Source organism: Vespa mandarinia, chromosome 14 (assembly GCF_050613455.1).
Source record: "Vespa mandarinia isolate Hongniang chromosome 14, ASM5061345v1, whole genome shotgun sequence".
In the NCBI taxonomy this organism is placed as follows: Eukaryota; Metazoa; Arthropoda; class Insecta; order Hymenoptera; family Vespidae; genus Vespa; species Vespa mandarinia.
Window position 1 is genome coordinate 2,034,696 of NC_140823.1, and position 17,805 is coordinate 2,052,500.

At 30.7% G+C, this 17,805-nt stretch overlaps 3 protein-coding genes across 8 annotated transcripts in view; 1 reads left to right on the forward strand and 2 right to left on the reverse strand.

The window, feature by feature from the left end:
• The first annotated feature begins 745 nt into the window (after positions 1-745).
• calypso (ubiquitin carboxyl-terminal hydrolase calypso) lies at positions 746-6,880 on the forward strand. 2 transcript variants are annotated; one of them, XM_035862953.2, is made up of 8 exons: positions 746-978; positions 1,603-1,817; positions 1,963-2,717; positions 2,825-2,955; positions 5,132-5,230; positions 5,351-5,667; positions 5,740-5,888; positions 6,180-6,880. In XM_035862953.2, exons 1-8 carry the CDS (start codon positions 921-923, stop codon positions 6,256-6,258), a joined length of 1,803 nt encoding a protein of 600 aa, XP_035718846.1. In that variant the 5' UTR covers positions 746-920; the 3' UTR covers positions 6,259-6,880. The 2 variants fall into 2 exon arrangements, with proteins under 2 accessions (XP_035718846.1, XP_035718845.1); XM_035862952.2 differs by having other exon boundaries at positions 754-978; positions 5,132-5,236; positions 6,180-6,828.
• Positions 2,869-4,741, reverse strand: LOC146872543 (uncharacterized). The gene is made up of 2 exons (XM_085661167.1): positions 4,547-4,741; positions 2,869-4,435 (listed from the first exon to the last, which is right to left on the reverse strand). The coding sequence occupies exons 1-2, from the start codon at positions 4,712-4,714 to the stop codon at positions 3,032-3,034; spliced, it is 1,572 nt and encodes a 523-aa protein (XP_085517293.1). The 5' UTR covers positions 4,715-4,741; the 3' UTR covers positions 2,869-3,031.
• A 636-nt stretch (positions 6,881-7,516) lies between the features above and the next one.
• Positions 7,517-17,805, reverse strand: part of LOC118440230 (uncharacterized) — a 32,266-nt gene continuing 21,977 nt past the window's right edge. Inside the window, exons 1-3 of one of the 5 annotated variants that reach the window (XM_085661169.1) lie at positions 16,130-16,740; positions 14,943-15,379; positions 7,517-14,882 (exon numbers count right to left, since the gene is read on the reverse strand). In XM_085661169.1, the coding sequence (XP_085517295.1) occupies positions 13,941-14,882; positions 14,943-15,379; positions 16,130-16,217 (1,467 nt within the window). In that variant the 5' untranslated portion in view covers positions 16,218-16,740 and the 3' untranslated portion in view covers positions 7,517-13,940. Of the gene's footprint in view, positions 15,380-16,129; positions 16,741-17,729 lie in introns of those variants that run through there. The other 4 variants (XM_085661171.1, XM_085661168.1, XM_035862956.2 and 1 more) reach the window with 4 other exon arrangements.

The window sequence follows — 17,805 nt, forward strand, 5'->3', positions numbered from 1 at the left end:
ATTTAAATGTGCTTATTTCATTCTCGTATCTATTTAATGCAATTTCAGTGTTCTCCATAATCGCCATTTTTAGAATTACGTCTGTACTCATTGGCGTGAACCAAAGATGATTAACAGCCTTAGAAATTCGCATTATTCTATGCAGCAATAGTATTGGTGGATGGTAGACTGCATTCGCCAATCCAGTAGCGTCAACGCCGAGAGGTCAAAAGTCAATAGTACGGATAGTAACGTCACATAATATATATATATATATATAAATAAGATTGAATAGAATTCGTTGAAGAATTGAACTTTAGCGAACGTTTAAAATTTCCTATATAAAAATGCAATTGAAATTAGGTTCTATTAATTATTCCATCTAAAATTTTATTGCATATAAAAATTTATGGGAGACTTATAATGGGACTAATTTTTTTTTTTTTACTTAAATGGAATGATATTATTTTTGCATGCATATAAATATAAGTTTATAATAATAAGAATAATTTTTTTTTGTTTTTCTTTTTTTTTTTTTTTTTTTTTTTTTTCTTTTTAAATATATTTTAACAATGATTTTAGTATTTATTTTGATTGTTTGAATGTACTTTGTGTTATTATATCTGTCACTATAGTAATTTAGATATTTTTATAAATAATATAATAAAAATGTGTTTAAGTCGTACGTTTAACTTCTTTTCTACGAAAGTAATGTATATAAAACGTATTATATTATATTAGCCATATAATATAATAATAAAGATGGTTATACAATAATATTACGTCTATCTATTTCTCTCGAAATGTCTGCCATCATCACGTGACATCATCACGTGATACATGTTTTGATGTAAAATGGTGCTTTTAACTGACACTATAAGGTTAAAATTATAAAAGTGTACGATTTTAATACGTAAAACGGATTTAAAATTGTATGCAGGATGCCTGTTGATATTAATCGATTAACAGAAGGTTGGCTAGAACTTGAAAGTGATCCAGGTATATATGATTTATTAGTGAATATAATAAAAAATAATTTAAAAGTTTTATATGTTATAATTGACACATACATACACACACACACACACACACACACACACACACACATTAAGTTTCTTTGTATTCAAATTGTATTTGATATGATATTACAGATTGATATTATTAATTATTACCTTTTATATTTGTGTTTGCAATTAATGTAACATGTAAACAAAAAAAAGAAATGACTTGGTCAATAATTTTGAAAATAAAATATAATTAATGATCTGTATAAAAAAACTAGAAATTTAAAACAATGAATTGATTAAACAACTATTGATTGAAGGATGTAAAATATATCAAATGTATTGTACATTTTAATATGTGACTTGATATCAGATGCTATGCTCAAACACATACATTAATGCTTGATTGGATGTTTAAATCTATTTAAATGTTAATATAAATTAATATGAATAAATAATTATAAATAGTATTTATATTAGTATCTACAAACAATGATTGGAATGTTTAATAAGTATTTAATAAATTAATATAAATAAATATTTATTATATATATTTAATATGTCTACATTAAAAAACTGTCTACATTAATTATGACCAATTTTTTTTATATTTTATTAGGATTGTTTACACTTCTGTTAGAAGACTTTGGTGTTAAAGGTGTACAAGTTGAAGAGATATATGACTTACAAAAATCTTTGGAAGGACCTGTTTATGGTTTTATATTCTTATTTCGTTGGATAGAAGAAAGACGTTCAAGACGTAAAGTTGTAGAACAGACCGAAAGTTTTGTGAAAGATGAAGACATCGTGAATAACATATTTTTTGCACAACAGGTTTAGTTTATTTATTATAAGTTTAATTATAAGAGAAAACAAAAATAATATATTTAGCAATAATATAATGAAATAAACTCTATAATCTAAACAAATAATGTTACTATTGCTAAATATACTATTATATAAATATATTTATATATAGGTTGTCCCTAATAGTTGTGCAACACATGCATTACTATCCGTTTTATTGAATTGTCCAAATATTCATTTGGGCACAACTTTATCGCGTTTAAAATTGCATACGTCTGGTATGTGCCCAGAAAATAAAGGATGGGCAATAGGTAATACACCAGAATTAGCTTGTGCTCACAATTCGCATGCAATGCCGCAAGCTAAAAGACGCCAAGATAAAAATACTGGAGTTTCAACTGGTAGATTTACTGGTGAAGCATTTCATTTTGTAAGTTATGTACCAATAAATGGTAGACTCTTTGAATTGGATGGTTTAAAACCTTATCCTATGGATCATGGACCATGGAAAGAACACGAAGAATGGACAGAACAATTTAGAAGAGTTATAACAGATCGTTTAGGTATGGCAACAGGAGAACAATTACAGGATATAAGATTTAATTTAATGGCTGTTGTTCCTGACCGTCGTTTAGCCATTTCACATAAATTAACCATGTTGAAAACCAATAGACAAATAGTTTTGGAAGCATTACAGCAACTTGTAAAGTTAAGCCATCAAGATAATGGAACAGAAAAAACAACAAATGATGCTGAGAAAATAGAAAAATCATATGATAGAAAAAATAAGGTAGACGAAGAAAATTTATTACCCAATAAAACAGAAAGAGATGAATCTTCTACTCCATCTATTGAAAGGAATAATGATACTACAGTTGATATTGAAGAATCAAGTTCAAATATCGGTACTACTAAAATAGAGTCGAGGTTAAGTAACATTAGTGTTACAGATGCAAATAAATTGCTAAGATTACAAGTTGAAAATATAATTATTTTTTATTGATAATACATATATATATATATATCTATTATAGCGTGGAGAAGGTAGTGATGTGTGCTTTAGATTATGCTACTCCACTTCGAATCCAAACTTCACCAGCCCACAGTTCATCAAGTACTGATACATCTTCTGAAATTGGATCTGCATTTAATTCACCAACTCAAGGTAAGTAAAAGTATTTACTAATAATAAATATCTAAAGATATTATTTTATTACATTCTAGTTAAAATATATCTTTATTTAATTCGTACAAAGTTGTCTTGTAGTGCATAATTTTTTTGATTTACAAAATTTCAAATTATTTGGACATCTCATACGAACTGCTTTAATATTTGTTGGTATTCTTGTTGAAAAATAACATATATAATAATATCTATCCGAAGTAGGATCTATCGTTTTTCCAATTTCTTTACATATTTTTCCTTTATCATATATATTATTATTAGATAAAGAATTATTAGTTTCTGTATTATTTATTAAAGATAATTCAGTAAATACAGATTTATTTTCTTTGCATATTTTGTATTTATGAGTATCACAAATTCTTGTGTACTCATTAAAAGCTGTATTATCTGGACAAGTAAATTCTTTTATATGTGCTTCTAATGGTTCACATGTATAATATTTGATGCAATCACTTTTATTTGCAAAACGTATTTCCTTTATGCATGGTATAAAATGTATAGAATTTGATTTTATTTTATAAGCAATGGATTTATATTTTTCTACTGTCATATATTCTTTATTTCCAAAATTATCGGTAATCATAATTATGCTATTAACAGTGTTTACATTATTATCATCCATCTTATGTACGATTTTTTCTCTGGTTTTATTACATTTTTCTATGATATTATCTATAGAAGATTTTATATCACTGTTATATATCTTATGCTTTCCAATATCAGAGAAATTTTGAAATTTAATAGTACTTTCAACAATATTATGGTAATTAGTTCGAAACGTATATTCTCGAATAAGATATTTCAGTAATATATTTGGAATATTTTTATTATATTCAGGTGATTCAGATGGTTCAACAGGTTTATTATATTCCATAAAATCAACTGATGGTAATGTTAATTGATCCAAAGATAACAAGAGTTCTTTGTAAATTATTAAACGATTAATTAATTGATTTATCCAGACATAATGATCTTGCATCTGATTTTTACTTTTGCTCATAAATGGTAATGCCATTTGATTTTTTTTATTTATGTACTTATATATGTAATTTTCTTCTTTTTTATTGATTGTCATTGGATTTATAATATTATGATTATGATTATGATTATTATTATTATTATTATTATTATTATTATTATTATTATTATTATTATTATTATTATTATTATTATTATATTTACTATCTTTTTTGTATATAATAGTGTTTTCAATTTTAATAGGTGGATGTAGATCCATGGATGATGATTTGTTTGACAAAGTGGAGGTTTCATTAGAATTATATGTATTATATGCATGAGCACTTACAAGAAACTTTGAATTTATTCGTGTATAATTTTGATCATCAATCTGGTTAGAATTTTCATAGTTTGTTGTTTTCGAAAATGATCTATTTTTTAAATGATCACATGACCAAGTATCACTGGGAAGAACACACGTTTTTAAATATGGTTGAAATACCTAAACATATAATAATATTTGAATGCATAAAGGAAGTATAAAAAAAAGTTTTTAAATGCTAAAACTAATTCACTTCAAAAAATATATTTTGTAGATATTAAGATAATTTACCAAATTATCATTGCACCTTGATGGAACCCATACAAAACCATCAATTGGTAAATTAATACAGTTGTAAAACATAGCACAATTTGTATCATGAGGTCTTTTGAATTCTGGGCATTTTGAAGAATTTATCACGATAAAAAATAAGTAGAAAAAAATGATTGTGAATATCATGTTAAACTATCACCACTCTCGTTAAAATTATATGTAAGACTACAATTCATGGGTCTTGTGCTTTTAGTTTATATACTCTTCACACATTTCTACCACGTGGTTAGTATGTTTTCTTTGACACCTTCCAAAGAACAGTTATCCGTTATCCGACCGTTCTGATTTTAACTGTTTATAGTTTCCTTATATATATCAGTTATTTGGGATTAGTTGAAAATTTATTACAATATTTATCGGAAGTATAATAAAAGCAATATTATACTTAAAACGAAATCTCTCATAGGTAAATTTTCTTTTACCAGATAAAATATATCATTTGATATTCTCTATATTTTTCTTTATATATATATATATATATATATATATCTTTTTTATTTTTTAAAAGTTAAATTTCTAGAAAATTAAAAAAATTGTTTACAGCTTGGGGCTGGAATTCAGGTCAGAGCAGTCCAACATCAACAAAAGATTTTAAAAAATTCGTCGTTATCAGAGTGGCTGGGGATGAAAAGAACGAAGCAGGTTTAAGTAAATAAGACATTTGATACGAATGAAAACGATAAATTAAAATATGATTGCTTTTTAAAAATGATTAATAATAATAATAATAATAATAATAATAAAAAATCAATTTATTGCTAGGTCGTTCTCTTGGTAACATTAACATAAACGGAAAGAGACTGGTTTCAGACAGCGGACATTTACATAAAAAAGTCTGTTTATCAGGAGAAGTAAGAATACCACATGCTCGTGTAAAAACCAGCAATGGCGATACTGTGACGGAAGAAAAGAAAGTTGAAAAAATCGATCCAAAATTATGTTCGAAATATCCGGAACTTTTTGAACCGCATACATTTGCTCCTAAGGATCTTTTAGCATTATTGAAAAATTTAGAACATGAGATAAATACTTGTGAGACTAGTTTGAAAGATGAAAATGATAAAAGAAATAAATATAAAGTTAGTTAATAAATATTTCGAAATTATTATCAATCATAAAAATATTAAAATATTCATTATATAATATTTCAGATTGATGATTGCCGAAGGACGCATAATTATGACGAATTTATTTGTACTTTTCTTTCAATGTTAGCGCAGCAAGGTAAATTAGCTGAATTGGTTCAGCAACATCTTACATTAAAGAAACATACATCCGTATCAGTGAGTAGAGTTCACAGGTATGTATATGGATTAATTAATATTTTATAATTTTTGAAATACAACGTAAAAAAGGAAGGTTATCTGAATTGATTTCAAAATGTCTTACCACGAAGAAAGAGATACATATGTATTAATTTGTAAGTAAATGAATTGTAGTTAAAGAATAGAAATATTCATTGGTACGAGGATTATATAGGTCAATTAATATTTTATAATCTTTGAAATATATTTATTATATACGTGTATGATGAAATATAATATGTCTACATATACATATATATGGATGCTAATTTTTATAATGTTTCTAGGTCTTCGAAGAAAGCTGATACTCGTACTAATTCCTCGCGTCGACGTCGTGGTAGAACTAAATGTAAAAAACGAAAGTAATCGATATCGAGGTGATAAAATATTATTAAGGACATGAGATTTATTAAGTACAATGTTTGCTGTTTATTCTGAATACTTTTTTTTTTTTTTTTTTTTTTTTTTTTTATGTACTTCTTAAAACACGCAGAAAAATTAGATCTCTTAACGAGAAGAAACTTAACATTCAGAACGTTCCTTCATATTATTATGTACAGCTAAGCTGTTATTATTTAATTTAAAAGTTTTAATGCGAAAACATTATGAATGTTTGATTTTATTGCGTTTAATATTGCTTTTTATTCATAAAAAGAAAATTTGTGCTTTACGAACAATAATTTATTATATTTGATATATTGTTTAGAAATTAATATATTAACAATAATTTGTGTTTATCAATTATGAACGTAGAATATATGGTACTTTAAGTACCTTTTCAATATTTATATTTAATACGTTTATATCAATTTTGTTTTGTACTTTTATTTTAATGATTGTATCATTTGAAATCAATCGATTAAAATATGAAATATACGGCTTGGTATTAGAGGAATATAATAAATAATAAAAATTTAACGGAACAAAAATTAATAGTTATATATAATTCATATATAAAATAACGAAGGAAATTATATATCATGCAAAATGCTATTTGTTCTTTGCACGTGCAGAAACGTTGATTATTTATATAATATATATATATATATACATATATATATTATACTATTTCCGGTTATTAATATACATAATTATTTAAAAATAAATGATTAATAAAAAGCATTAGATAGAGAAAACATTGGAAAGAAAAACTTTTACAAAAAAAACAAAAACAAAAAAAAACTAAAAAAGAAAAAACTAAAAAAGCTAAAAAAAAAAATGAAAAAATTAAAATAAAATAAAAAGATTCGTTACAGCAAAAAAAAAGAAAAAGAGAGGAAAAAAAAAGAAAAGAGAACACTTGTATACTGAGAGAATAAGGATATTAATATAAAATAATGTATATGTGATTAGATATATGAATGGAATCATGCAGTTATCTCACGCTTAAATGACGTGGAAAATATAAATATATAAAAAATATATAGGCAAAAAATGAATTTCGTCAAAATATGTATAATAAAGAATAAAAGATTAAAGAGTTAGCCATTGATTTTCTTTTTGCATTATCATTTAAAAATTAATAAATGAAATGAATAATATGACTGTCGCATTGTCATTTGATTCATGGAAATAGATAGGATTGTTTAATGATTTAATAAAAATTTTATCAAATATTGTGAAAAACATTGAAAATATTTATTTTGATAGTTCATATACAAGTACACTACACGCTGTGGATATGTCTCTTAAATCTAAAATACATACAACTCCGGAACAGCCGGAGAAAGGAAAATCAAGAAGCTTACATTGGAATCGTGATATCTCCTCGTCATCATACATAATCGTAGTCGTAATCATTTTCATCATCATCATCAGCATCATCATCATCATCATCATCATCATCGTCATATTTTAATAGACAACAGTCGACCACCTAACTCTGTTTTAGCATTTGTATATGTAGGAACTGTCTTGAATACACCCGCAAGTTATTACTATTATTAATATTATTATTATTATTATTATTATTATTATTATTATTATTATTATTATTATTATTATTATTATTATTATTATTAATATTAATATTAATATTAATATTATTATTATTACTATTATTATTATTATTATTATTATTATTATTATTATTATTATTATTATTACTATTATTATTATTATTATTATTATTATTATTATTATTATTATTATTATTACAACAATAGGGTAACGAAATTCCTTCTCCGGCCGATTTTTTTTTTTTAAAACGTCCCTTGAAAAAATGTACGCCATTCGACGGCACGACTAGCGTGCTTTTTGGCAAAAGTGCATTTTGTTACTTTATGTATATGTATACATAATTATATATATATATACATAAACATTACGTACGTCGACACCCAAGATTTACCGATCCTTTATTGTTCGAGAGGAAGCCGTCTGATATTGATATTGATCTATTTTATTCTTCCTCGACTACAAGGACACATCGTTCGCGTTAAAATTATTTCCCCGCATTGCGAAGTTTCATAAAAACGACACGCATACATATATTATAACAATACATATATGTATATGTTTTTGTTCTTTCACATTGTAGTCCCATTGACTTTTTATCTTCAACCGTACTATTTTTTTCTTCTTTTTCTTTTTTACTTCTCTTCCTTCTTAATCACACGGTTTTTCATTTTATTACGTGCTTACTTTGCCTAGTTTTTTAGAGGGCTATAAAATTAATCAATTCTGGATTCATTAAAGTGTAACACAGAGGGATGGATACATTCAACTCTTATCTCTCGTATATACATGTGTGTATACATATATATATATATATATATATATACATATATATATGTGTATGTATATATGTATGTATGTATTTAGTAGGCACTCACGGTAATATTATACAGCAATTAATCTATTAATTATTTAATATCCACTCTATCGTATTATTTTTTTTTTTTTTCATTCTTATACAAACTGCGGACGAAGAAGAAAGTTAATGACAATATATTTCGCTCGTTATTATTATTATTTTTCAAAATTGTAAATCTCTCTTCTTTGAATTGTCGAATTGAACAAATCCAAAGTTTTTCTTTTTTGTTCGTCGATTATGACGTTCGAACGAGAGAAGGAGACACAAGAAGAAAAAAAAAAAAATAAAAGAAAAACAAAATAGAATTAACACGAACATTACACGTTACTTGTTTCATGTTTCTTTTTTTAATTTTTATTTTTATTTTTCTTTTTCTTTACGAATAAGAAGCGATCTTTTGAAGAACAGAATTTTATTGCTAAGATCATATTTATTTTGTATTTTTCTACGTGTATGTGTGTTTGTTTTCGTGCATACGCTGCTTGTCCTCGAGCACGCGGGTTGATATTTTTTAAATAATCAAAATACAACGTTTACAATTTTTGGACGTTACTTCTAAGCATGATTTTTTTTTTTTATTTCTGTAATGTCTTTTGCTTTCTTTTCTTTTCCTTTTTTTTTTTTTCCTTTTGATAGCCTGTCTTATTAATGAATCTTTTGGTAAACGGCATCATTTCGACTGTCATTCACAGAATTTTGGCGTATACTATTTATGCATATATACAATATAACGTGGCGTACGAAATGCAGAGCGTTCAATTAAAAAAAAAAAAAAAAAAAAAAAAATTACAAAAAAATATTAACACGAACAAAAAGGAAGAACAAGACAAAAGAATATCAAAGATAGAAAAAGGGAGAGACAGAGACAGAGATAAGGAGAAAATAAGAAAATCGTTGCGAGATCTTTACGCGAATAACGCCGATTATAATAAACAGTCTTGTTAGGTGTGTTTATGTGTTTTTTTTTCTTTTTCATTTTCTTTTCTTTTATATATATATATATATATAAATATATATATATATAAATCTTAATGAATGTGTTTACAAATCAAGTGTCTCCCCGATCTGCTTTGGAAGTGATTCAAACGACGAATTGATCGACGATATTGATCGTTCTCAAGTATCGTTCGTTACGTCTTGGTTACGTTTAGATCGATCAATTTTAATCGTCGATCGCGATCGTTCGCTTTCGTTAAATAGGCGGTCGGTGTAATAATAAATAAAGGTACGCTTCGTAATTACAATGATGGCTTTCGGTTAATGTTGATCACTGTTAAATCGTCGACGCCAAAAAAAAAAATCGTACAAACTGGTCGATTCGTTCGTATCAATCATAGCAAAACATATGGTATTTCGAATGGCTCAAATTCTTAAATTTCTTTTTTTTTTTTCTTATCCTTTCATTTTTCTATTCCCTTCCTTCTATTTTTTTCTTTACTTTTCATTTTCATTTTTTTTTATTTCTTTTTTTTTCCCCTTACGTATTCGTCAAACTGTAATTTTCAAAATTAATTTTTCGTTTTATCTAGAAACAAAATGCCCCGTGTATAATTTTTAAATGGAATAACGTGGAAAATAAAATAATTAGTGCGTTATCAATGAAGTATGACGATGAAAAAAAAATACGAAAAAAGAAAAAGAAACAAGAGAAAAAATAGTTTGTTTTTTATTTTAACAATGTTAAAGGTACAAAATGAGAATTTTTTTGCTTTTTTTTTTTTTTTGTTTATACTTGCTATCTAAAGCTTAAAGAAATAATATTTTGTAGATCTCCTTGTCTCTTATATGTTTATTTTGTCACAGAAAAATCGATCAGTTATTATAATTTTTTTCCTTTATTATTATTATTATTTTCTTTTTTATAAAATCTCTCGGCGAAATATCATAAAAAAGAATCTCATTTTGTATTTGTAAAAATAATTTTTATCTTCAATTCTTTCATATACTATATGTAGCCACACAAATTATATTGTATATAGGTACACTAAACAATCTTTAGAACACTTTGCTTGCGATTAGTCTAAAAAACAAAAACAAAAAAAAACAAAAACAAAAAAAACAAAAAAAAAAAATAAAAAAAGAAAAATAAAAATATACGCGTCATTTAATTTCATAAAGTGTTCGAATATTACTATGACTTATTATGTACATGTATTATGTATACAATACGTTATATATTAGACACAGAGGCATATGTAAATTTTTTTAATAGGACGTATATTCCAAATAACTTTTTTACATTTTGCAAAATTCGTCCGCCTTTCTCTCGAAAATCAGTCATTCGTTGGTCGAAAACATTCAATTTTGTTTTCACAAAAAATTTTTTTTCATTGCATTGTAAATGAGACGTATAACGGACGACGACACATTTCTTCGTTTCGATTCGATGAAACTGGTTTATTCATACGGCAAATCGACAATTTGCAAATAATAACCGCTCGCCATAATCGCGACATCGAAAAATACATTAATTTGTATATATATATATATATATATATATATATATATATATATATGTATATATATATTTATTTATTTATTTACGTTTTTAATATATAACTATAGGCTCACTTAATACTTTGATCCTAAATATCGGTTTAAAGATTGACGACGAATTTCGGCTTATAACGAAGGTCCGATGATGATATTTAAAAAATTTTTGCCGATATTTTGATAAATAAAATTGAAACGGTGCTGCGCAAAGCACAAACTGCAGTTGCGTAATTCTACAGTGTATATATGTATACATGCTTTCTGAATCTGCATGATTAATAATTGTCGATCCTTTTAAATACGTAGATATATGCGCGCGCGATCGCATCTCGTTTACGATCATCGATAGATAGAAAAATTAATAAAAGAAAAAACAGTCACGAGAAGGTGGATGGATGATGAGGTGCGTAGGGACGAAGGGCGAAAGGGCGAAAAGACAAAAAAAAAAAAAAGAAACGTTTACGATAAAATTATTACAATATTATAATGAAAACGATTCTAAATACACGATCACGAAGATTTCTCGTAAGAAAGCTCAGAGAGTTTTATTTTGCTTTATTGATCGATTTATTTCATTTACTTTTTCTTTCTTTCTTTCATTCTTTCATTCTTCCTTTTTCGGCGAACGTAACAATTTCGTATCGTTTCATATAGAATGCATTTATTCGTTTTTACGTATAAAAAGGCTCGAATTTTCTAAGAAAAAAAAAAAAAAAAAAAAAGAAAAACAAGATAATGATAATTATCTTTTTTTTGTTTTTTGATTTTATCGTGTGTCATATATATATATTTATATAGACTAAACTGCTAGTAAGGCAACTTAGTGTGTATTCGTATGATACACGTATCTATTCTTGTTTAAACGACATGTTTATATATATATTGGTCTACGCATTTACGTATGAAGAAAATCAAAATGGTATTCTTTTCATGGATGGTATATCGTAACGAGAGCTTATCTATTGCTTCACTGTTAACGATCTCGACGCGATACGAAATTTAACTTTCAAACGTATCTTTTCGTGGTAGTGAGATAGCCGGTTGCGCGATCACGATTATATTAAATCGTAGAATAAAGTCGCTTTCGCGCGAACGTTCCCAATCGTCGTTTTCACGTTTCAAATCGAACGGATTATAATTTTGTCGGATAAAATTTTTCTTACATTTATTATTCTATACAAATGAAATTTTCATATTTATATTCACAAAATATATGGTAACGTTTGTGAGATATCGTATTAACAAGTCGAAGAGAGAACGGAAGTACATTTATGTAATACATATAGAAAATGTTCATGCGAAAGCGGCTTAAAACTTCTCTATTATATTTAAAAGTAAATCCTCTTAGATGAATACGGCACGTAAGGAATAGGATAAAAAAGAGAAAAAGAAAGAAAGAAAAAAAAGAAAAAAAAAAAAAAGAAAAAAGAAAGGACAGAAAACAGAAAAAAGAAAAAGGAAGAAAAGGAAAAAAAGAAAAAGAAAGAAAGGACGAAAAAGAAAAAAGAAAAGAAATTCACGCGGGTATAGAAAAAATAATGACTCTCGTTGCGATTCTTCCTTCTAAAATGTCATGAATTACACTTTAGATTTTTTTTTTTTTCACATACGTATGATGGATGCACGTATTGCATCGATACTCGCCGAAAAATCGATAAGAATATTTTCAAAACGAGAAAGTCTTCGTTTAAGGATTCATTTACTTATATTACATTAAATCTTCAGAAACGATCTATAACATTCGAATGAACTCGTACTTTCGTATCTTATACATATATATATACATATATATGTATTATACAGTTATATATATATATATATACATATATGTATGTATGTGTTTAGCGATACACGACTCTTCCAAATTAACAAACTCGCTAATAACGATAATGAATAAAATATTTATAACGAATAGCTTAAAGATCTTATAGAAACATAATTATAATAACGAGTAACCTAAATATCGTATCATTTCGTTCCTTTATCAGTTACTACTTTGCGACAGCATCGTCGATGCATTACGGGGAGGAGGGAGGGCGAAGTGGGTCGGTCGGGGGAGAGAGGGGGAGGGGGCGGTGGCGACGACAACGGCGACGACGACAACGGCGACGACGACGACGTCGACAACGACGACGGCGACTTGGTGGGGAAAATTATGGAAAGGGGATGGAAGGGAAGGAAAGGGAAGGAAAGAGAAGAGGAAAGGAATGGAGAGAGGGGAGAACACGGAGAGAGAGAGAGAGAGAGAGGGAATATCCGTCCGGCAAAGGGTCTCCTCCCCCCCTCTTTCTTCTCCATCCTTTCTCGACAAATAATCATCGAATGCAAAGCGAATGAATGAGAAAGAGAAGCTCCGGGAATCGAGTTCATTTTTCCGCTAATATGAGAAAATCGATGCTTCTTCGCTTTGCGAATAATCGACATTGGATGAAGGAATCGGTCACCCTTTTCTCTTCCTCCCGCCCTCCCTTTCGCCCTCCGTTCGTGTTCTTTCGTTCGAGAGAACCGATCGACGAGTACGTCCTTTTAAAAAAAAAAACAAAAGTTCGTCGGGACGTGAACGGACCTCGTGATCGAATCGATTTCAACTTCGCATCTCGAAGATAGATAATAAAAACACGATAGTTCGAACAGGATAAATTTCGTCGGCACAAGCTCGTATATAAAATAAAAAGGAAAGAAAAGAGAGAGAGAGAAAAAAAAGGAAAAAAAAAAACAGAACAAAAATGATGACATTCGTTCATGGCCCATTATGTGTCGTTGCGTTAGTTGGCAATGGGTGTCCAGCCATAAGACTGTCGGTTGGCTTGCCAAGGCGCAATATGGACTGCAATGAGGCAACTTCGGATGCAAGACGATCGAGCCTTGACTTGACTTCCCTCTCACTTTCCGGGACGGTAGCCACGCTTGGTCCAGTCCATTCGGCTCCCAATGATATACCAGAATCTCGTTCGTCGCTGGAACCCTCATTGTCCCATGGCGGCGACGCTCTCGGTCCTGGCTCCTGTTTTATTCCTTGTAACGCTAATAGAGCACTTGCTGCGTCCTTGTCACCTATACGCGATTTATGCCTGAGTTTGTGCGGTAAACTGTTATTAGCCGAAGAATTCACTATCAATTGTGGTCCACCCTCATCGCCGCTACCGGAGGACAACTCGAAGGGCGATTGTGCTCTTCGTCCGCGCGACAAATTCAATGCGCTCGTCGTATCGAGATGCATCGCTGGATGCGGATAAGGATATTGGAAGCTTTCCGTTTCCGGATAAGCGGTTGTTTCGGGAACGTAAAGCTGTGCCGGTGATCTTGGCGATCTGGCACCGCTAACTGGCTGATGGATGACCGATGTGTGAACGGGACTTGGTGTTCTCGCATAAAGGAGGGCTGCTGAGGCCGGTAGTTTCGCCCTCTTGACGCTTATTGGTGGTTCCGCGGGTAAAGCAGCTAACACGTGTTCCGTACTTATAACGGATTCCCCGCATATACCGAATTTGTCGCGTATTGCCTCGAGTTGCGCCTTCAGTATGTGATTCTCCTTGCTCAGCTCCATGACACGCTGCTCGAGTACCATATCGTTGAATCGCCTCTTCTCACGCGACCGCTTGGCCGCCTCGTTATTGCGTCTCCTCCGGTCCCAATAGCTGTCATCCTTCTTGTTGTCCGGGATGAACTCTCGCTGTTTGCGCTGGGAAAAGAGCTCTTTTCTGATGTCGAAGTTCGGGGGGAAGTTTTCGGGATGTGTCACCTGTTGTGCGTCTTGATGAAGATGCTGCTGTTGTTGATGCTGCTGTTGCGCCTGCTGCTGCTGCTGCTGCTGCTGTTGCTGTTGTTGCTGCTGCTGCTGCTGCTGCTGCTGCTGTTGATGATGTTGTTGTTGCTGTTGCGTCTGATGGTGATGGTGATGATGATGCGAAGGCTGCTGAGGTGGTGGCGGCGGTGGTTGTTGCGGCTGCTGCTGCGGTGGGTGCTGTTGTTGTTGAATAGGAGCACCGTGATGAGCCGGATGTGTAAGTGGCGGTAGTGGTCCGTGAGCATCGTGACCACCGTGGCCAGCGTGACCTGCGTGCGCCATTGTGTGGCTGGCCGGCATGTTGCTATTCAGACAGGCGGTCTCACCATTTATGGGCGATCCACTCTGACGGGCGACAAATTCTGCCACCATAATTCGTCTTCTTAGCACATCTAAAACATATAAAAAGAACAAAAAAAAACAAGATTAGACGGCTATATCAAGATTAAAAAGATCGTAGGTTTCAATTCGATTTATCAATGTGTCAGTTCATTTTGTAGGTAATACAATGATTATCGCCCGATGAACTCGAAATGTCATAATAATAGAATATATAATAAGTTTGGCTACACGTTTATATATTTATATTATTATTCTACGGTGATGTAAGAGATCATTTTGAGGATATAACGATGATAATAGATTCGAGTTTGTAAATATAAAAATATGGATACCGTCGGATTCGTACGTATCGAGAATGGAAATACGTGCACGGATATATGGTAGTAGTTTATAGTAAAACGATCGTATTTGTTTGTTTCTTTTTTTGTTTTCTTTTCTTTTTTTTTATTTTTTTTTTTTTAAATCAGGATCGAAACGATGATCGTTCTAATAATATCAATATTGCGTACAGGAAAGATCAGTAAATTTATCGATTATCAATACGTTCTTTATTCCTCGAATAAAGTGGAAGAAGAGTAGGAGGAGGAAGAAGAAGAAGAAGAAAAAAAAGAAATCATCGACTCGTAATAGTTTTCTTTGGATTACCTTGGGGAAAAGACAGAGAGGCATGGTGGGGGAAGAGGGGCCTTGTCATACATGGAACAAATCGATTTTCTTCAAGGTAATTTTCTAACTAGCGTGCGTATCTCTCAATGTTCCTTCCTCTTAAACTATCGCATAATAGTCTATATAGTACATACATATGTACACGTGCGTTCCGAACGAACGAGATCCCGTGCATGGCGATGACGATTGAACGTTAACGTCCACTTCGTCGGAAAAGGCCATAACTGCGCCGCTTAGGAATCAGGAACGAGGAAACGTTTTGCGATTCCTACAGATGGTTGACCTCCTTCGGTAACCTCGGCCGTTCGTCACGCGAGAACACGCATTCGAGAGGATCGCGAATTGTATCGATCGTTTGCCTTCCCCATTCGAGATTTTACAGATAAAGAACAAGCTAAGCTTCCTATCTCCGTACATAGCTATATACGATCTTTCATATAAAATCTTTCTAAGTGCGCGCGAGAGCGTACATATTACGTACGTACGTACGTGCGTACGTGCGTGCGTGCGTGCGTGCGTGCGTGCGTGCGTGTGTACGTGCGTACGTGCACAAGCTCGCCTGTGTATGAGACCGTGTCGAATTTTAATTGTAAATTAAGAGAGACTTTGCATAGACCGTATTTCGTGCTACATTTTACGAGCGGCGATCCTTAATACGCACAAACATGTAAATGCCAAATCGTCTGTAGCTCTTTGAGGAACGTCTTTATCATTTTTTTTCCCATCCTCCTCCTCTTTTTTTCATGGTTTTTTTTCTCTTTTCTTTTTTCTTCTTTTTTTCTTCTCTCTCTCCTCTCTCTCTTTCTTTTTTTTTCTTTTTTTTTTTTTTTTACGCAAGCATTTTCAATCCGCCGAAAACGTAAAATTCATCTAATTCTAAAATAAATTCTCTCGGTTGTTTTGTATTATATCCCCTCCCATTAAAGATCTTTCACATCATTATCGAATTTGGAAAGACGAAAGTATCAAAGTTCGACAAATAATGTCCTTTAAATGAAACTTCACGATGGGAGAGATATTTCTCTCTCTCTCTCTCTCTCTCTCTCTCTCTCTCTCTCTCTGTCTATCTCTATGTCTCTCTTTCGTCTTTTAATGAGAGAATATCAACACAGTGGTGACCGATAAAGCAACACGGCGTGTTTGTCGCAATACTCGGCGCGTTGCTTAATATTACGTAATTATCAGTGCTATGTGATTCAACGAGGCAAACTTTATACCACACAGTTTGTCTATACGCGCTTCTTGAGTAAGAACTATCGCGGGCATGTAACATTTTGAAATTCCTATCTTCTTCCCGTCTTCCCTCCCATCCCACACCCTCTTCACTTCCCTTCATTTATCTACCTACCTACCTTACCTATCCCCACTACACGAAGAAGTCACAAATGAACGAAGGTATATATATATATATTATGTACGTATATATTTACGTTGTAGCTGTAGGATCATGGGATCCTCATGTCTATAGGAAAAAAAAAATAAAAGAGAAAAATATTAGACTTTTGAGAAAAGTCGAAAGAAGAATGAAAGGAAGAGAGAGAGAGAGAGAGAGAGAGAGAGAGAGAGAGAGAGAGAATTATCCTTGAGTCTCAATTTTTGAATTTAAGATTCAGGATTTAAGGGAAAAATAATAATAGTTAGACGAAGGCGAGAGGAAGCGAATCAAGGAGATACGATGAGTGAAACGATGAGATACGATTGGTAACAAAGAAATAATGTTGTTTATATTCTTACGGTAAGGTGACAAATCATGCGTATCTACGAAACGTGTCTATGCTTCCTTTCTAAGGATCTCGTTTTCTATGCAAAC

Coding starts and splice junctions, on each gene's coding strand:
- calypso (XM_035862952.2), top strand. CDS start 921: ATGCCTGTTGATATTAATCGATTAACAGAAGGTTGGCTAGAACTTGAA. Junction 979..1,602: donor AGAACTTGAAAGTGATCCAG/GTATATATGATT, acceptor ATATTTTATTAG/GATTGTTTACACTTCTGTTA. Junction 2,718..2,824: donor ACTACTAAAATAGAGTCGAG/GTTAAGTAACAT, acceptor TATCTATTATAG/CGTGGAGAAGGTAGTGATGT.
- LOC146872543 (XM_085661167.1), bottom strand. CDS start 4,714: ATGATATTCACAATCATTTTTTTCTACTTATTTTTTATCGTGATAAAT. Junction 4,436..4,546: donor CAAGGTGCAATGATAATTTG/GTAAATTATCTT, acceptor TTATATGTTTAG/GTATTTCAACCATATTTAAA.